This window comes from Eleutherodactylus coqui, chromosome 13, assembly GCF_035609145.1.
Source record: "Eleutherodactylus coqui strain aEleCoq1 chromosome 13, aEleCoq1.hap1, whole genome shotgun sequence".
Taxonomy (NCBI): domain Eukaryota; kingdom Metazoa; phylum Chordata; class Amphibia; order Anura; family Eleutherodactylidae; genus Eleutherodactylus; species Eleutherodactylus coqui.
In genome coordinates this window covers 118,576,363-118,598,069 of record NC_089849.1, presented here as the reverse complement: position 1 = coordinate 118,598,069, position 21,707 = coordinate 118,576,363, and the positions used below count along the sequence as shown (strand labels likewise).

Below are 21,707 nucleotides of genomic sequence, written 5' to 3'. Positions count from 1 at the left end.
ATTATTATTATTAGCTGGAGAACAAACAAACACTAGCAGGGACTGACAGTGTCTGTAGATTTAAATACCAAAAGCCCCGCCTAGGTCGGGGCGGGACTTGGTGACACGCTGGCCGGTAATGCATATAGACCAGCCCTCCTTTGGCCACGCTCCCTAACAGGGGAACTCCAAGCCCAGCCGCAGAGGCCCCGCCCAGCAGTGCTGTGGACCCCACGCCTGACCGCAGACCGGACACCAAACCGACCAGGCGACCCCCGGGCGACACCACAACGGCCCCTGACGGTCCCGGGCACGCCGCCACGCCAGCGCCGCGCATCCCCTCCGGCGCCGTGCATCCCCTCCGGCAAGTCTTCTCCTAACAATGCCTGAAATTTTGTGTCGGGGATTGCCCGGATAGTTTGGGTAGCTTGTTCCAGAGGACTAGTGCTGCTCTGGAGAGGTCTTGAAGGCGGGAAAGAGAGGTTCGAATTAAAGACGCACTTCATCTGATTTCATTAGCAGAGAGGAGGACGTGGGCTGGGTGGTGGATTGAGATGAGAGAAGCAATGTAGGGTAGTGCAATGCAGTAGTTATTCTTTGACATATGCCCACAAAGTGTCAATTGGTGCCGAGAGTACCGTACATTGTCTGGAGGCCTAGATCAGTCATCAATTCTGATGGCTTCATTACATAGTAACATAGTATGTTAGGCTGAAGGGAGATGCAACACCCAAGAGGAATACCCCTGACACTTGACCACCATGGAGAGCTGGGAGGGGTAGGTGTTGGCTTGTCACTTACCAGACTCTCTTCACAGAGGGATGACACGTAGCCAAGGCCAGAGCTGGATTGCAGGCCACCCTCAACACCCCTAGGATAGGGCATGCCAATAAACAGGATGATGGGGGTAGTTGTTATCATGCGTTATGCCACCGTTCCCACAAACCGGTATGGTACATGGCAGAGAATAAACAGACACTTGTGTGTCGTACCTTGGGTCCCCAGGAATGGTTAGGGCCCGATATAACTTTACTTGATAAACTTTGGCACAGAATTATTCACAGTAATGCAGGTACAATTCTTGTTAGAGAAAGTAGACTAGAGCTCAGAGATCAGGGAGGATACACAGGATGACACCAGTCCTACACTCTGTGTTATCTGTCAGGTTATCTGCTCCTGGACGGGGAGCACTCCGGAGGAGGAAGGGGGATAGGGGTCCCTCCACAGACACTCTGGCAGCAATTATTTACTTAAAGGATTAGCTCTGACACCCTGCACAGGAGACGCGTGGGTGTGACTTGCAGTGTACTTCTGTGCGGTGATCCTAACTTTGGACGGCCGCGCAGGAAGAAGTTGTGGTTTAGGAGCAGTACCTTTACGATGAATTTCTCTATACAGAATTACTTATGAATGCTCTCTCTTATGGGTTTTGGGAATCGCTCCACTCACATCCAGGATACGGGATATCTCTCCTTTTCCTCATTGATAAATATATTAAACAGAATGGGGACTAGTACTGAACCTTGTGGCACCCCACTAGCAATGGTGCCCCAATCAGAGTATAAACCATTAATTAGCAGTCTCTGCTTTCTATCTCTGAGCCAGTTCCGTACCAAGATACACACATTTTCACCCAGTCTGAGCCATCTCATTTTATATATCAACCTATTATGCTGCATGGTGTTAAATGCTTTAGAGAAGTCCAGATATACGAGATCAATAGACTCTCCCAGGTCCAGCCTAGAGCTTACTTCATCATAGAAGCTGATCAGATTGCTCTGACATGATCGACCCCTCATGAATCCATACTGATGAGGGGTTATACTGTTGTTCTCCGTGAGGTATTCTAGGATGGTTTCTCTCAGAAACCCCTCAAATATTTTTCCAGTTGATGATGATTATTCGTTCAGTCGCATCCGACCTTCGGTCATTCTATGGATTTAATGTTCTCCACGCATTCCTGTCTTTCACCGCTTCTGTCAGTTCGGCGATTGGCATGTTGGTGGTGGCCCTGATTGTATCTGACCATCTTGTTCTTTGTCGTACTGATCTTCTCTTCCCACTGACCCCACCGAGCATCAGAACTGTTTCCAGAGAGTTTGCGCGCATTACGTGTCAAAAAAGGGTGCCGCTGTTTGATTTTGCCCTTTAGTGATATTTTCGGTTTGACACGATCTAACACTACCTTGTTCGTTGTCATGGCAGTCCAAGGTATCCATATCAGTTCAAACACATCAATTTTCTTTCTGTCTGTTTTTCTGATTACATTCTAATTCTTTATTTTACTTTCACAGTTTCCTATATGATCCGGTTTTAAAAACAAAACATCGTGACATTTATCGCCCATCCACTGGAGCCTCACTGCTGCTGGCTGCCATACACACCTGTGATCAGGTGAGGGAGCAATTCATTGGTAGGCAGTATGGTTACCATATCATATACACTCTTCACCATACACCGCCTGATTTTCTGCCCCGACATATATTTGGGCATAAAGGTTGGTGGGGGTTTGAGTTGGAGGTTCCTATAAATTTTCATCAAAGGCAAGTGATTGCACATAATTGATAAAAGAGAATGGGAACTTCTTTTTCTCTGGATCATGCGCTCATAGAAGGGGGTGGAGCTATTTGAATTTTCACCCATCTTTCATCACCATGGGCAGTAAGCAGAGCTGTACAAGGTCCCAAAAAATGTGTAAGGCACGTTTTCTATTCTTCCAATGTCGGGGGCCCCAGAAGTTGAGATATGGGGTTTTTGGTGCAGTCCTCCAACAAAAGAGCAAAAATATCCACTCTCAACAAACCAAAAATTCCTTATTCATCATATGCATTCATAAAGTTACTAAACAACTGAAAACCTGCACTGCAATAAAGAATGTGATCAAATAGTCAGGCTCTGTTCATTGATCAATTTCTTGATTTGCCATATTAGTGCCCTGCTAGCTAGTTACATTCACACTGGCATATGCTTATTTCAGTCAGTGAATACGCATATACTTGTGAAGTAGAACCGCGTAATTCACAGTCTTTTCACATGTGCGAGAGAAAAAAAGAACACAAGAAGGCCTAATTGATGTCACAATTTTTTAAACCCTCTCCTACAAACATGTAAAAAGGCAGTAAATAAGCATCCAGCGGCGGATTTGCTGCATTTTTGTTTCTCATTAATTTTATTAGATTTTGAATCGAATAAAACATACATTGAAACATACCGTGTTTCCCCGAAAGTAAGACAGTGTCTTACTTTCTTTTTATCCCCAAAAGCCCCACTATGTCTTACTTTCGGGGTATGTCTTATATTGGAAAAAATACACTTCTGTATGGCCATATTAATGCACTTAGTAATGTACATTGTGCATTAATTATGAGCCATACAGAAGTTATAAGAAGTTTTTCACTTACCTACTCCGTTGCTAGCGTCCTCGTTTCCATGGAGCCGACTAATTTTCGCCGTCTAATGGCCAAATTAGCCGCGCTTGCGCAGTCCGGGTCTTCTTCTTTTATGAATGGGATCGCTCGTGCAGGATGCCGGCTCCGTGTAGCTCCGCCCCGTCACGTGCCGATTCCAGCCAATCAGGAGGCTGGAATCGGCAATGGACCGCACAGAAGCCCTGCGGTCCACCGAGGGTGAAGATCCCGGCGGCCATCTTCACAAGGTAAGTAAGAAGTCACTGGAGAGCGGGGATTCAGGTAAGCACTCTCCGGTGTTCTTTTTTAACCCCTGCATCGGGGTTGTCTCGCGCCGAACGGGGGGGGGGGGGGGGGGGGGGTTGAAAAAAAAAACAAAAAACGTTTCGGCGCGGGACAACCCCTTTAAGATCAGAGGGAGGTGGCAGACGCGGCGACGTATGGAGAGGGGGACGGTGCGGACGTGGGCAGGAGGCGGCGCGCAGCTAGATGAGAGGTCTTACTTTCGGGGTACGGCTTACATTGGCCGACCCCCCTGAAACCCCTGATACGTCTTACAATCGGGGGTGTCTTACTATCGGGGAAACACGGTATATAAACAGTGCAGTCATCATTCAATGAACATCGGATATAGAATGCTTCACGGAAGATTATATTCCTGATAGAAAGTCATTCACATCTGATACAATTGTAAAGAGCAAACTGCTTCCTTTACCTCTTCAAAGTACTGGTGGCAGGAGTAATTATCTGGAAATATGACTATTTGCTGCATTTTTATGCGATCTCGTAGCCTTTAACCCCTTTCTGCTCCAGGACGTACATTTACATCCTGGATCGTCGGGGTATGTATGAAAAGAGGTCTCGGGGCGACCTCTCTTCATACAGCGCGGGCATCAGCTGCTTATTACAGCTGAGACCCGCGGGCAATAGCTGCAATTAGCCGCGCGGCCGATTGCGGCTATTAACACTTTAAATAACGCTGTCAGTTTTGACAGCGGCATTTAAATTCCTCGAACGATGTTCAGGGGTCCCTTACGCCCCCCTCCCCTCCACGTCGAGATCGGGTGAGCTGTGCAAGTGTCATGGCAGCCGGGGGCCTTCTGAAAGGCTCCAGGGCTGCCTTAGGAGACTGCCTATCAAGCTATCATGTCGTTTTTGTTGCAGTTTGTGCGTCGTAGAAACAAGACGCACCGAAAGATGGTGGAATGTCATTTTTTTTTTCCATTTTACTCCACTTTGAATTTTTGAAAAGCTTTTCAGTGCATTATCTGCACCATTGAAAAATACAACTCATCCCACAAAAAACAAGACCTCATACAGGGACATCGATGAATAAATAAAGGAGTTACGATTTTTTCTTAAAGGGGGGGGAGGGAAAAAACGAAAATGGGAAAAAAAGGGGCTGCGTCATTAAGGGGTTAATGGGCGATTTAGGTCTGTGACTACAGACAAAAATAAGACACGCTGCAATGTTTTCACTCAACTGAAAACCTTGTGAAAAATATGCTCACCTGATTACATCAATATAAATCAGCGGTGTTTATTCTGTCCTATCAGAAGCGTAATACAGAATGGCAATACATCCATGTAAATGAGCTCTAATTAAACCGACTGGGACAGCAGCAGTCTAAATCCCTGCCTCGGTCTACCTGCCTCAACTAAATTATACAAAAGATTCTCCCCCTCCCCTCCAACATGTCTAACTAGCCTGAAGAAGGTGCCATTCTGGTACCAAAACGCGTCACCAGAATAAATTTTGCGTACTACCCTGGGTCTCCTGTCATAGTGCACCTACACCCCCTCGTCTTCTCTTGTGCTATTTTGGCTAACTGAGGCTCCTTGTCTGTTTGGTTTGGGGGAATTTGCTGCATATTTGACGGCTCCCAAGTGGGTTGTGCCGCCAGGATGACCCCTCCATGTAACCTTACTCCTACCTTTCACTGTCCCACACTTGCTGCACTATGGAGCGCTGGTATTTTTTATATTGACGCATTACCACATGAGTGATGTCTTTAGGGGTCTAGGGGCTAATATTGCAAATCAATGAATGAACAGAGCTTCAGTTTATTTCTTCACTCATGTAGGTTTTAGTTTAATAATGTTTAGTGAATTTATGAAATAATAAAGAAATAAGGAATTTTTTGGGTTGTGGGAAGTGGATATTTTCTGTAAATGGCAATGGGAATCTAGTAGCTCGGTTCATCTTGCCACAAACCTATAGGGTCCATTTTGCTTTTTTCTGTGATTCTACAAAAGAGCTCACACCAGAAATGTTGGCATTGACCTTCTTATTGTCCTCCTAGAAAATCAAGACAGCTGGCTTTGACATCTTCAGTTCTAAGACTACCTGGGAAGCCAGAATTAGCCCTTTTCACACATCCTACTAGGGCAGGTGAATGTCACTGAGGGGGTTCAGCACTCATACTAAAACACCAGAGATGTTGACATTCAGCCAACAGAGAAATGGTAACATTAACCACTTCATTGCATAAAACCATGAGATGTTGGTATGGACCTCTTCAGTACCTTCCTAGACCATCAGGGCAGCTGGCATTGCCACCTTCAATACTAAGACCACCAGGGAAGCTGGAATCAGCACCTTTACTGTCCTAGACCCCATGGATATTACACAAAGCCTTATTATTGTTCATTCTTTATGTGCAGACATGCCCCCAAAATTACATACTAGTATTTTTGAGTTGAAAGGGAAGCAATACTATTTTACATGACAGATATGCATCCAAGTAATTAAAGGTGTGGATTCAGCCTTTAAGGCAAATATTAAAGAACAAAATGTTAGGACTTAATGTTTACTTAATGAAATACATTTAAAGCAGGAAGAACCCACAAGTCAACAACGTACTTGTGCTAAGCAGCATTAGGCTTATTCCAGGAACTTTAGTTGTACTAATATTATTCCACAATTGTGGTAAAACCCGCTAGTGATTGGAAATGGTAAAAGATAATCCATGCTCCTAAGGGTGCGTTCAAACTGCTCTCACAATAGACATTGAACGTAACCATAGACACCCCCATTCATCAGATGAAGTACATAGGCACCCCATTTATCAGATCAAGTTCATAGACCGTCCCTTTGGCATCTATCCAATATAGGTTACCTTACCTTTTTATTGCTGTATAGAATACCACATGCTGTACATAGACTATAATATTCTATATGGAGGCATCCAGTAAAAAGTATATATTCTTTTTCTTTTTAATGGGGGAGCCTATGAGTAATGTAATAGCGGTATATGTCACAGCATCCTTTAGTAAATCATCCTGACATTTACCGTGAATGTGCACTGCAGATGCAGTATGAATGCACCCTAACCTATATATACTGTCAAGCCTCAGCGGAGGACTGCTACTTCCCCGAAGTGATGGGAAGTGGTTTTGAGATAAAAACGCCTTGGATCCACGAGGATATCACATATTGGTGAGTGGGATATCAAGCTGTGATTCATGGCCCGCTATCACACTTGCCCGTTAGAAGTTGGCCAAACAAAAATGGGAAAACAACATTTTTCAGTAGTGCAGCTGCAGGTTTTGGGTTTGTAAGTTCAAGTGATAATATATCTCAGGATAAGGGCACCTTCACGCGGGTGCTGTGGCTGAAATGTGCATGCACAAGAGGCAGCCGCAACCAACTCATGGCTGCATCTCCTATTTTAACACCTAGGCCTGCGGTGTATATACCCCACAGCCTGGGATACTCTCAGGCGGGGAAATAAGAGTTTAGCTTTGCTAAACTCCCTCCTACTTTCTCCCCTTGCCAGTTGTCAGCAAAAGGAGGGGGTGGGACAGGAGCCAGTGTGCTAAACTCCTACCCCCTCTCCGACCCTTGCCGGCTGCCTCCAATGGCAGGGGGTGGGACAGGGCGTAGAAGCCCCTCCATTTGCAGACAGCCGTCAAGGGGCAGAAAGAGGGAGCGAGTTTGGCAGAGTTGCTGCTAAACTCCCTCCCACCTCCCTTGTCCAGCAGCTCTCATAGGCTCACATAAGAGTCTATGGGACCGACTGGTGTATTCCGTCCGGGAGATATGTCCTGACCTATCTTTTCTGGCTGGTGTAAACACGGCTGCCTGGAATGTGCACCGTATGCGCTATCTTTTACGGCCCCCTGTTTTTACGCACCAAAAAAATCACCAATCTGAACGGATGCATTGGAACCCATTTTGGCCAGCTCATGTGAATAAAGCCCGAGTGGTTTTACATGCTTAATGTGCATTTAAAGGGGTTGTCCCGCGCCGAAACGGGTTTTTTTTTTCTTCAATAGCCCCCCCATTCGGCGCGAGACAAACCCGATGCAGGGATAAAAAAAAAAAAACGGGTAGTACTTACCCGAATCCCCGCGCTCCGATGACTTCTTACTTACCTTGTGAAGATGGCCGCCGGGATCTTCACCCTCGGTGGACCGCAGGTCTTCTGTGCGGTCCATTGCCGATTCCAGCCTCCTGATTGGCTGGAACCGGCACACGTGACGGGGCGGAGCTACGAGGAGCCGCTCTCTGGCACGAGCGGCCCCATTCAGAAGACAGAAGACCGGACTGCGCAAGAGCGTCTAATCGGGCGATTAGACGCTGAAGATTAGACGGCACCATGGAGACGGGGACGCCAGCAACGGAACAGGTAAGTGAATAACTTCTGTATGGCTCATAATTAATGCACAATGTACATTACAAAGTGCATTAATATGGCCATGCAGAAGTGTATACCCCAACTTTGTTTCGCGGGACAACCCCTTTAAGGGTTAAAGTTCTCCTGATAGATCCTCAAGGCATTGGCATACCTATAGGGGGTGCAGAGGCAGCAGTGATATAGCACCCCCTATAATTATGCCATTAGGCGAGTGCACTGTAATACTGCATTTATAGGGCCAGGCTCTGCCTTTCCCCACACAAAAGCAATTGGGGCCCTAAAAATTATGAATGTACGTGTCTCTTATTGCCACATTAAGATTAACCCCTGCCTCTCTTCTCCCACCAGGTCAGCGCATATGGATTCATGACCCCAAACTATGCAAAATTCTCAGACCATTACTATGATATCACCTACTACCCGGTTCCCTTCGCTGCGAACCACAACTTGCATACAGAGACAATACTCTGGCAGAAGCTGCACAATGCTGGGGTGATAAAGCTCTACATGAGGGACTAAGGATGGTAACCTTGGGGCATGGATACAGAGAATGCCAGCCTCTCACCACCTCTTTGCACTGGTGGGTTAGTTCATTGATGTGCTCAGCTTAGTCGGTCTGGTAATGGTCTCTACTAGGAAGGCCCCCATGAGGCTTATCTTCAGAGTGCAGATGCTGCACCAGCAGCGAGGACTGACCTACGACAACCAATCGTGAAGATTTTTTTTTTTAACTCAAGAACTTGAAACGTGTTTTCCATCTAGTAAAACAAGTCACCAGTAAATAACTCCTTATCTGTATTATGGAAAGATAGCTGCTCACCACAGCGTTCCTGAACGGCATATCTCTAGTTATGTAGTACAGAGAAACTACTTTCATCTAGCATCTGATAGTCTGGAAAGGAGCACAATCTATTGTATGATCCAGAAAGTTTATTAATCTGGCATCTAATAAATTGGAAAGTTTGATAATTCAGTTGGAACTGCAAAAAAAGAGAACCAATTAGGAAATTCTTCAATGGTGATCAGCTTCTCCTGTTGGAGATCAGTAGATCGCTGCAAGTCCAACATTTGAAACCCCAGTGAAATGTAGCTCATTTCTGCTGCAGAGGCCACTACTGGAGAAATGTGGAACTACATGTTGCCTATACTGTTTGCAGTGGCTCCGTCCTCTGGCTAATCCCTTGTATAAGATCCATATGCCCTTATAGGACATGGGTTGTACTGATGGAACAATCCCTTCATCGTTCTTAATTTTTAACACTTTTAAATATAGCTTTTTTATTATTATTACCATCCGGAATATCATTCTATAGGCCCCATTAATGATGGATGCAAGGTGTTGTGGTGGCAGCCATGTTGTCACCTACATTTTCCAAGCAACATGTATAGCTAATAAACTGGTGAATGAAATTGATGATAGTAGGGGGTGACTCAAGGACTGGGGAGATTGTTTGAGGTACCTTCTGCCTTTTTAACTTGCTGCTAAATTATTTTTTCTTGAAAATATTTGTAAAAATATAGAGATTTACAGAATTATTGTATATTTTAATAAATTTGAAGCATTTATTTTATTAATGAGTTGGTGTCATTATGTATGTTGACCTCCACTTGGCAAGTTTTAACAATTGTCCCTTCTGTTCTACATTAGACATAAGGGAAGCCACCTGAAGGTGACGCTAGAGACACAGTTGTCCTCCGTGTGCAGGAGAGCTATTTTGTAGAACACTGATGGTAGTTGTGTGGAAGTACGGTTGTAGCAGCCAGTGGCTCGCAGTCTCAGGAAGGCTGACACTCCATGCAGCGCTACCTTTCTACACATTCATACAGTCAGCTGCTAGGAGGCCCGACAGTGCTATCCAGATATCTACCCGGTTTCCTGATAGGAACTTTACTTGGTTAAAGGGGTTGTCCGCATGCTCTACAGTTTTTTAACCCCTTATGGACCAAGCTGTTTTGTACCTTAAAGGGGTTGTCCCGCGGCCAAAACAAAAAAATTTTCACACCCCAGTCCCCCATGTTAAGCAAGCATTACAAACTACCCATGTAAATCTTTTTTAGAGCGTTTCTACTCACCATGAAGCTGTTTCATGAAGTTATAAAAATCTTCTTCCAAGATGGCCGCCATCATTTCCCAAGGTGCACCGCTGATCTTCTCCCATGGTGCACTGCGGGTCTTCTCCCATGGTGCACCGTGGATGTTCTTCTCCAGTCTGAGCTCCGCTGCCGATTACAGCCACCTCATTGGCTGATCGGCACCACGTGATGGGGCGGAGCTACGCGATGACGCTGAGAAGGGGGAGGAGCCAGCACGCAGCTCATGAGCCCGGAGCCTGCAGAAGAGGAGTCTTCTCTGCGCAAGCGCGACTGTTGCGGCGACCAGAGAAGAAGGCTTCAGTTGTCGCCATGGAGACGGGGACGCCAGCAGCGGAGGGGGTAAGTGTATAACTTCTGTATGGCCAATATTTAATGCACGATGTATATTACAAAGTGCATTAATATGGCCATACAGAAGTGCATAACTGCACTTGCTTCTGCGGGACAACCCCTTTAAGGACCAGACACTTTTTAGGGATTTTACCCATGTGGCAGTTTTACTGTCCTATTTTGTTTCCTTTAGCTACTAAAATTATTTTTACTGCTTTTAATTTTTTTTCCGTGACATAAAGGGCGCTTTAATAATAATTTTTTTTTTTAAATATCTTTTTCACTGACCTTTTTTTCCGTTTTCTAGTTTTATTGGGAGTAAAATGCTAGAAAAATGATTTTTTTTTTAACATTTAGTATACTTATGCTACAGTAAAGTATGGGAACGGGTTCCTGTATTTGTTTCAGACGTTTTGATATATTATATGCATGGTTTTGGTTTACAGGGCGCATACGGCGACTGTTTTTTGTTGGCGTCGGTTTTCTGTTATTTTCTTTCTTATGTATATATTGTTGTTGTATTCTGGAATTTTGTTTTATATGTGTATGTAATTATGTTTTTTTTACAATCTATGTCCCCAATGACGTCATGTAAGACCTCTGGGGAACATTCATTTTATTTTATTTATTTTTTTAATTTGACACTTTCCCACTGTAGCTGGGGCATCCATAGAAGCCCCAGTTAGCGGGGAAAGCAACCCCTGTAGTGACACCCCTCCCCCCCATCCCCTTCTTCCTCTCTGGCTCCCGTAGGCATATTAACATGTTCATCAACACTGGTACAGCAAGAGATGACTCTAAAGGTACAGCAACAAATGACTCTACCCACAAAGAACAGAGCAGAGGAGAAAGAGGTACAGCAAGAACTGACTCTACTCACAAAGAACAGAGCAGAGGAGAAAGAGGTACAGCAAGAAATGACTCTACCCACAAAGAACAGCGCAGAGGAGAAAGAGGTACAGCAAGAAATGACTCTTCCCACAAAGAACAGAGCAGAGGAGAAAGAGATACCGCAAGAAATGACTCTACCCACAAAGAACAGAGCAGAGGAGAAAGAGGTGCAGCAAGAAATGACTCTACCCACAAAGAACAGAGGAGAAAGAGGTACAGCAAGAAATGACTCTACCCACAAACAACAGAGCAGAGGAGAAAGAGGTACAGCAAGAAATGACTCTACCCACAAAGAAAAGAGCAGAGGAGAAAGAAGTACAGCAAGAAATGACTCTACCCACAAAGAACACAGCAGAGGAGAAAGAGGTACAGCATCAAATGACTCTACCCACAAAGAAAAGAGCAGAGGAGAAAGAGGTACAGCTTGAAATGACTCTACCCACAAAGAACACAGCAGAGGAGAAAGAGCTATAGCAAGAAATGACTCTACCCACAAAGAAAAGAGCAGAGGAGAAAGAAGTACAGCAAGAAATGACTCTACCCACAAAGAACACAGCAGAGGAGAAAGAGCTACAGCAAGAAATGACTCTACCCACAAAGAACAGAGCAGAGGAGAAAGAGGTACAGCAAGAAATGACTCTTCCCACAAAGAACAAAGCAGAGGAGAAAGAGCTACAGCAAGAAATGACTCTACCCACAAAGAAAAGAGCAGAGGAGAAAGAGGTACAGCAAGAAATGACTCTACCCACAAAGAACAGAGCAGAGGAGGAAGAGGTACAGCAAGAAATGACTCTACCCACAAAGAACACAGCAGAGGAGAAAGAGGTACAGCAAAAAATTACTCTACCCACAAAGAGCAGAACAGAGCAGAGGAGAAACAGGTACAGCAAGAAATGACTCTACCCACAAAGAGCAGAGGAGAAAGAGGTACAGCAAGAAATGACTCTACCCACAAAGAAAAGAGCAGAGGAGAAAGAGGTACAGCAAGAAATGACTCTACCCACAAAGGACTGTGTAGTATGCACAGAGTCCTCTTGAATGGAGAAAAAGGAGTGCTGTTGTGAAGAAGAATAGGAGAGTGGTGGTTGTGGGGGGATTCCTTATTGAGGGGATCAGAGGACACTGTCTGCAGACCTGACACCTCACAAGAGGTGTGCTGTCTTCCAGGTGCACAAATCAAAGATATGTCTAATAGGCTGTCAAGACTCTTCAGTCCTACAGAACACCACCCATTCCTAATACATGTAGGGACAAATGACATTGCAAAACAGGACCTTGCAACTGTTTGTAGAGACTTTGAAGACCTTGGAAAGAATGTGAAGGATCTAGGAGCAAAGGTGGTCTTCTCATCCATCCTCCCAGTAGATGGCCATGGAATAAGAAGATCTAACAGGATTCTAGAGGTAAACAACTGGCTACGTCGATGGTGCTTCTTAACTTACCTTCTTAAAGGGCACCCCACTTTAAAAAGGGCACAGACAAAAACTGGAGCAAGTTCAGAAAAGAGGTACCAAGATGGTGAGTGGGCTTTCTGCAAATCATGTCCTATGAGGAACGGTTAAAGGATTTGGGAATGTTTACCTTGCAAAAAAGAAAGCTGAGAGGAGACTTAATAGCGGTCTACAAATATCTGGAGGGCTGTCACAGTGCAGAGGGATTAGCCCTATTCACATTTGCCCAAAGATAAATTAGAAGCAATGCGATGAAACTGAAAGGGAGGAGACGCCGATTAGATATTAGAAAAAACTTTCTAAAAGTGAGGGTGATCAATGAGTGGAACAGGTTACCACGGGAGGTGGTGAGTTCTCCTTCAATAGAAGTCTTCAAACAAAGGCTGGACAAATATCTGTCTGGGATGATTTAGTGAATTCTGCACTGAGCTGGGATTGGACCCGATGACCCTGGAGGTCCCTTCCAACTCTAACTTTCTATGATTCGGATTTCTAGACCTGGAGTGAATTACCTATGCGATGGACTGCTTGCTAGAGCTGGGCTGCACCTTACAAAAACAGGTAAGCATATATTTGGTGGGCGCCTTGCTTCACTTATTAGAAAAGCTTTAAACTAGAACAATATGGAAAGGGAAGTGAAGGCCAGGTAAATTACAGCTAATTAATACATTTGAGAACCTTGCTATTAGAAGTGGAAAAAACAAAGACAAAAAATTGAGAAGGCAAGTAGAGGAGCAAGAGACACCAATCACAAACTATGCTCAGAGCATGGGAAACAAATAAGGAGAATGGGAGCTCCTAACAAAAAAAAATATATGATGTCATAGGCATCATAGAAACTTGGTGGAATGATACATGATTGGAATACAAGGCTTGAAGGATACAACTTATTTATAAGAAACAGACCTAAAAAAGGGGAGGCGGTATTGCATTGTATGTTGGAAAAAAATTCATCTCCACTGAGATTCAATCTTCAGAGCATGGTAGTTCTGTAGAAACTGTTTGGGTAAGAATACAAGGACAGAACAACAGAAAGGACACCATTGTAGGCATTTACTATAGGCCACCTGGACAAGCAGAAGATATGGAGGAACTCTTTCTGCATCAGATTGCCAAGCTCTGAATAAAGCATGACATGGTGATCATGGGAGATTTTAACTATCCAGACATTTGTTGGGAATCTCTCTCAGGTAAAAGTAATCGATCCAACTAATTCTTATCTGCTCCTGCTGACAACTTTATCTTCCAAAAAGTAGAAGAGAAAGCAAGGGGATCTGATATCTTGGACCCAATTCTTACCAACAGGGAGGGAATGGTTGAGGAAGTAAGGGTGGCTGGGACCTTAGGAGCCAGTGATCATGCTATCCTTGAATTATGGATAAAAAGATGAGGAAGACCTGAGAAAACTCAGACATCAAGGTTGGATTTCAGAAAGGCAGATTTTAATGAACTCAGAAAGAGGATAGGAAGAATCCAATGGCTGGATGTTCTTAAGGACAGAAATGTCCAAGAAGGTTGAGAAAAATAGCAAAATGAGATTCTCAAAGCTCAATCCCTGAAAGAAGGAAGAATGAGAAGCATTTAAAGAGACAAGGATGGATGAACACAGAACTTGCACACATGTTAAAAAGGAAGAAAAATATGTTTACCAAATAGAAAGAGGGGGGAATATCTAAAGAAGAATATAATGCAATCTGCAGAAACTGTAGGGCAAGTGTCAGAAAAGCTAAAGCTAATAAAAAATTGAAGCTTATAAAAAAAAGGATTTTGGGGGGTGTAAAAAGCAAAAGAAAGGTCAAATATGCTATTGGATGCTTGCAGGATGAAAATGGTGAATTGGTTAAGAATGATGTTGAGAAGGCCGAACTTTTAAATTCCTATTTTGTATCAGTTTTCTCTCAAAAAGTAGATGGAACATCAACTAATCTTCCCTGTTCTAATGGTGGAATAAAAGAATGCAGGCTATCTATAAGCAGAGGGATGGTGAGGGAACAGTTAGCTAACTTAAATGAATTCAAGTCTCAAAGTCCAGATGAATTACATCCTAGGATACTAAAGGAAACAGCGGAGATAATTGCTGAACCACTTGCTATAATCTTTGAAAATTCCTGGAGAACAGGAGAGTTCCCAGAAGATTGGAAAAGGGCAAATGTTATCCCTATCTTCAAAAAAGGGAAGAAGGTGGATCCAGGAAACTGCAGGCCTGTGAGCCTGACTTATATACCAGGAAAGATCTTTGAACAAATTATTAAACAGCATGTATGTAAGTACTTGGATAAAAATGGAGTAATTAACCAGAGTGGACATAAATGGCTGCACATCCAAGTGGAAGAATGTATCAAGTGGGGTACCACAAGGCTCTGTCCTAGGCCCAGTGTTGTTCAACATTTTATAAATGATCTGGTGGAGGGAATTGATGGAAAACTGATGGCTAGGAGGAATAGCTAGCACAAGGGAAGAGAGGGAGAGTATTTAAAAAGATCTAGAAAAGCTTGCGCAGTGGGCGGCGACTAACAAAATGGTATTTAACAAGAAATGCAAAATCTTACATCTGGGCAAGAAAAATGAAACAAAGCACATACAGAATGGGAGGAATTAGCCTAAGCAGCACATGTGAAAATGACTTGAGTATACTAATAGATTATAGACTGAACATGAGTCAACAATGTGATGCAGCAGCCAAAAAGGCAAACACAATTCTCAGATGTGTTAAGAGAAGCATAGAGTCTAGATCATGTGAGGTAATTATCCCCCTCTACTCTTCCTTAGTCAGACCTCATCTGGAATACTGTGTCCAGTTCTGGGCACCCCACTTTAAAAAAGACATAGACAAACTGGAGCAAGTTCAGAGAAGAGTTACTAACATGGTGAGTGGTCTGTAAATCATGTCCTATGAGGAATGGTTAAAGGATCTGGGAATGTTTAGCTTGCAAAAAAAGAAAGCTGAGAGAAGACCTAATAGCTGTCTACAAATATCTGAAGGATTGTCACATTGCAGAGGGATCAGTCCTATTCTCATTTGTACAAGGAAAGACTAGAAGCAATGGGATGAAACTGAAAGATATTAGAAAAAACTTTCTGACAGTGAGGGTGATCGATGAGTGGAACAGGTTACCACGGGATGTGAGAGTTCTTCTTCAATGGAAGTGTTCAAACAAAGGCTGGACAAATATCTGTCTGGGATGATTTAGTGAATCCTGCACTGAGCAGGGGGTTGGACATGATGACCCTGGGGGTCCCTTTCAACCCTACCATTCTATGAGTGCTACCATTTAGGCTCTTTTTACAGAGCAATATATTGTTGGAGCCAATGATGACAGAGTTCGCTTGTCTCCTTGTGCACACTATTTATACAGGCAGATAAAATGCTCAAATTTTCTTTGCTGGTTGTTCATATTTCATAATTCCTGCGTAATTCCACTGAAAAAAGAACTCATTAAGACTAATTAGCCATTTCAATTGGTGTTTCCTTGTTTGCCGCATGCAAATGAACATGCCCTGCGGGCGCAAAAATTACAGTATAATACGGCAATGCGCGCAAAAAAGCACTTTGTTCATTCTGCAAAAACGCTATTCTTAGGCGCGCTTCATCTGAAGGGAGGCTAAAATATTTTCCATTGTAGACTACGTCAAAAGACTGGCATTAAGTGCTATAATTTAGTTAATTAGCAGTAATTACATCAAAATTCCTCTAAAGTTTAGACACACCATTTGCTGAAGCATTCAGGCTATATACTAGTAATTATTAGGAAATTATAGTACCACTGTTTCTGGTGGAGCAATGTGCCACACAGCTGTGCTACATGGTACATCACACACACAGTTCTACTACATCCATCCTGACCCCACACATAACACACACAGCACATGACACATATAGCTCTGCTACATCCTGATTCACACACACACACAGCTCTGCTACATGGTACATCCATTATGATCCCCACACATCACACACACACATCTTTACTACATCTATCCTGACCCTACACATGACACACACAGCTCTGCTACATCCTGATTCACATACACAGCTCTGCTACATGGTACATCAATTATGATCCCCACACATCACACATAGCTCTACTACATCCATGTTGAGTCCCACACAATACAAACACAGCTTTGCTCCTCCCACAGTAGTCACATCACCGCAGGTTCTTTAGCTCACCGGATATCTGTGGTGGCGGTAGGCGATTGTCTTCTGTCAGGACCGCTAAGTTGTGTCTGAGATAATAACGGCTTAGTTGTATTCTCATTGTGTTATTTTTGCCCTCCCTTTTCAAGAGCCCTAACTTTGTTGTTCTTCTGTCGGTACGGATCTGTGTTTTATATATCATATAATGCAATGACATCATACAGTGGGCAGAGAATGAGAAGAACCCATATATAGTACTTTCTACAAACTGCACAATGGCTCCTCCCACAGCAGTGACATCACCACAGGCCCTTTAGCTCACCGGATGTCTGTGGTGGAGGTTGGTCAGTGTATTCTGTCAGGACTGTGAAGTTGTGTCTTCTGAGATAATAATGGCTTCTATTCCTTCTACAATGGCTTGTATTCTCATTTTGTTATTTTTGTCCTCCCTTTCCAAGAGCCTGATGAGTTTACTTATGAGTTCTTGAAGTGAACCCATTGAATCTTAGCCTGCTATGAGCTCGTCTGTTTATAGGGGGAAAGTGATCTGTTCACTCATGTGAATATACTAGTGTAGCAGGATAACCCTGCACCCTTCCCAGCATACTGGGTGCCTTGTTTGCTGTTTATATTGTTAATGTTTAGAGATGAGCGAGCACCAAAATGCTCGGGTGCTCGTTACTCGAGACGAACTTTTCGCGATGCTCGAGGGTTCGTTTCGAGTAACGAACCCCATTGAAGTCAATGGGCGACTCAAGCATTTTTGTATATCGCCAATGCTCGCTAAGGTTTTCATTTGTGAAAATCTGGGCAATTCAAGAAAGTGATGGCAACGACACAGCAACGGATAGGGCAGGCGAGGGGCTACATGTTGGGCTGCATTTCAGGTTCCCAGGTCCCACTATTAAGCCACAATAGCGGCAAGAGTGCCCCCCCAAAACAATTTTTACTTCTGAAAAGCCCTCATTAGCATACCTTAGCTAAGCACCACACTACCTCCAACAAAGCACAATCACTGCCTGCATGACACTCTGCTGCCACTTCTCCTGGGTTACATGCTGCCCAACCCCCCCCCGCACGACCCAGTGTCCACAGCGCACACCAAAGTGTCCCTGCGCAGCCTTCAGCTGCCCTCATGCCACACAATGGCCTCATAGCCACACCACCCTCATCTCTATTTATAAGTGCGTCTGCCATGAGGAGGAACCGCAGGCACACACTGCAGAGGGTTGGCACGGCCAGGCAGCGACCCTCTTTAAAAGGGGCGGGGAGATAGCCCATAATGCTGTACAGAAGCAATGAGAAATCCAATCCTGTGCCACCTCCATCAGGAGCTGCACATGTGGGCATAGCAATGGGGAACCCATGTGCCACACACTATTCATTCTGTCAAGGTGTCTGCATGCCCCAGTCAGACCGGGGTTTTTTATAAATAGTCACAGGCAGGTACAACTCCGCAATGGGAATTCTGTGTGCACCCACAGCATGGGTGGCTCCCTGGAACCCACCGGCTCTACATAAATGTATCCCATTGCAGTGCCCAGCACAGCTAAGGTAACGTCAGGTTTAATGCTGGTGGGCTTCGGCCCACACTGCATGCCCCAGTCTGACTGGGGTTTTTCATACATAGACACTGGCAGGTACAAATCCCTAATGTGAAGTCCCTGTGGACCCACAGCATGGGTGGCTCTCTGGAACCCACCGGCGGTACATAAATAAATCCCATTGCATTGCCCATCACAGCTGAGGTAACGTCAGGTTTGATGCAGGTGGGCTTCGGCCCATACTGCATGCCCCAGTCAGACTGGGGTTCTTTAGAAGTGGACACATGCAGTTACAACTCCGTGTGGACCGACAGCATGGGTGGGTCCCAGGAACCCACCGGCGGTACATAAATAAATCCCATTGCATTGCCCATCATAGCTGAGGTAACGTTAGGTTTGGTGCAGGTGGGCTTCGGCCCATACTGCATGCCCTAGTCAGACTGGGGTTCTTTAGAAGTGGACACATGCAGTTACAACTCCGTGTGGACCGACAGCATGGGTGGGTCCCAGGAAGCCACCGGTGGTACATAAATACATCCCATTGCATTGCCCATCAAAGCTGAGGTAACGTCCGATTAAATGCAGGTGGTCTTCGGCCCACACTGCATGCCCCAGTCTGACCGGGGTTTTTAATACATAGACACTGGCAGGTACAAATGCCTAATGTGAAGTCCCTGTGGACCCACAGCATGGGTGGCTCCCTGGAACCCACCGGCGGTACATAAATAAATGACATTGCATTGCCCATCACAGCTGAGGTAACGTCAGGTTTGATGCAGGTGGGCTTCGGCCCACACTGCATGCCCCAGTCAGACTGGGGTTCTTTAGAAGTGGACACATGCAGTTACAACTCCGTGTGGACCGACAGTATGGGTGGGTCCCAGGAAGCCACCGGCGGTACATAAATAAATCACATTGCATTGCCCATCACACCTGAGGTAAGGTCCGATTAAATGCAGGTGGTCTTCGGCCCACACTGCATGCCCCAGTCTGATTGGGGTTTTTAATACATAGACACTGGCAGGTACAAATCCCTAATGTGAAGTCCCTGTGGACCCACAGCATGGGTGGCTCCCTGGAACCCACCGGCGGTACATAAATAAATCCCATTGCATTGCCCATCACAGCTGAGGTAACGTCAGGTTTGATGCAGGTGGGCTTCGGCCCACACTGCATGCCCCAGTCAGACTGGGGTTTTTTAGAAGTGGACACATGCAGTTGCAACTCCGTGTGGTCCGACAGCATGGGTGGCTCCCTGGAACCCACCGGCGGTACATAAATATATCCCATTGCAGCGCCCGTCACAGCTGAGGTAATGTCGTGTTTAATGAAGGTGGGCTTCGGCCCACACTGCATGCTCCAGTCAGACTGGGGTTTTTTAGAAGTGGACACATGCAGTTACAACTCCGTGTGGACCGACAGCATGGCTGGCTCCCTAGAACCCACCGGCGGTACATAAATATATCCCATTGCAGTGCCCAGCACAGCTGAGGTAACGTCAGCTTTAATGCAGGTGGGCTAAAAATTATTAGGATTACAATGTAGGCGAGGGCCCAAAAAAATTGGTGTACCAACAGTGCAAATGTACCTCAGAAAAATTGCCCATGCCCAACCAAGAGGGCAGGTGAAACCCATTAATCGCTTTGGTTAATGTGGCTTAATTTGTAACTAGGCCTGGAGGCAGCCCAGTTAGAATAAAAATTGGTTCAGGTGCAAGTTTCAACGCTTTATTGAATTGAGAATTGAAACGTATAAACATTGTTTACAAAAGTTATATGAGTGAGCCTTGTGGGCCTAAGAAAAATTGCCCGTTTGACGTGATTACGTGAGGTTTCAGGAGGAGGAGCTAAAATGTCCCCGTTTTTGATGGTGATAGAGAACGATGCTTCCATCCGCGGGTGCAGCCTACGCATTGTTTAGGTATCGCTGCTGTCCGCTGGTGGAGAAGAGAAGTCTGGGGAAATCCAGGCTTTGTTCATCTTTATGATTGTAAGCCTGTCGGCACTGTCGGTTGACAGGCGGGTACGCTTATCCGTGATTATTCCCCCAGCTGCACTAAACACCCTCTCTGACAAGACGCTAGCCGCAGGACAAGCAAGCACCTCCAGGGCATACAGCGCGAGTTCAGGCCACGTGTCCAGCTTCGACACCCAGTAGTTATAGGGGGCAGAGGCGTCACAGAGGACGGTCGTGCGATCGGCTACGTACTCCCTCACCATCCTTTTACAGTGCTCCCGCCGACTCAGCCTTGACTGGGGAGCAGTGACACAGTCTTGCTGGGAAGCCATAAAGCTGGCAAAGGCCTTGGATAGTGTTCCCCTGCCTGTGCTGTACATGCTGCCTGATCTCTGCGCCTCCCCTGCTACCTGGTCCTCGGAACTGCGCCTTCTGCCACTAGCGCTGTCGGATGGGAATTTTACCATCAGTTTTTCCGCCAGGGTCCTGTGGTATAGCATCACTCTCGAACCCCTTTCCTCTTCGGGTATGAGAGTGGAAAGGTTCTCCTTTTACCGAGGGTCGAGCAGTGTGTACACCCAGTAATCCGTAGTGGCCAGAATGCGTGTAACGCGAGGGTCACGAGAAAGGCATCCTAACATGAAGTCAGCCATGTGTGCCAGGGTACCTGTACGCAACACATGGCTGTCCTCACTAGGAAGATCACTTTCAGGATCCTCCTCCTCCTCAGGCCATACACGCTGAAAGGATGACAGGCAAGCAGCAAGGGTACCCTCAGCAGTGGGCCAAGCTGTCTCTTCCCCCTCCTCCTCATGCTCCTCCCCCTTCTCCTCCTCAACGCGCTGAGATATAGACATGAGGGTGCTCTGACTATCCAGCGACATACTGTCTTCCCCCGCCTCCATTTCCGAGCGCAAAGCGTCTGCCTTTATGCTTTGCAGGGAACTTCTCAAGAGGCATAGCATAGGAATGGTGACGCTAATGATTGCAGCATCGACGCTCACCATCTGGGTAGACTTCTCAAAGTTTCCAAGGACCTGGCAGATGTCTGCCAACCAGGCCCACTCTTCTGTAAAGAATTGAGGAGGCTGACTCCCACTACGCCGCCCATGTTGGAGTTGGTATTCCACTATAGCTCTACGCTGCTCATAGAGCCTGGCCAACATGTGGAGCATAGAGTTCCACCGTGTGGGCACGTCGCACAGCAGTCGGTGCACTGGCAGATTAAACCGATGTTGCAGGGTCCGCAGGGTGGCAGTGTCCATCTTGGACTTGCG

At 45.5% G+C, this 21,707-nt stretch overlaps 1 protein-coding gene across 1 annotated transcript in view; it reads left to right on the top strand.

The window, feature by feature from the left end:
* Positions 1-9,597, top strand: part of LOC136588648 (alpha-N-acetylgalactosaminide alpha-2,6-sialyltransferase 2-like) — an 89,472-nt gene extending 79,875 nt beyond the window's left edge. The window contains exons 8-9 of the mRNA XM_066588031.1: positions 2,274-2,373; positions 8,375-9,597. Coding sequence (XP_066444128.1) covers positions 2,274-2,373; positions 8,375-8,545 — 271 coding nt within the window. The 3' untranslated portion in view covers positions 8,546-9,597. The remainder of the gene's footprint in view (positions 1-2,273; positions 2,374-8,374) is intronic.
* Positions 9,598-21,707: the final 12,110 nt, after the last annotated feature.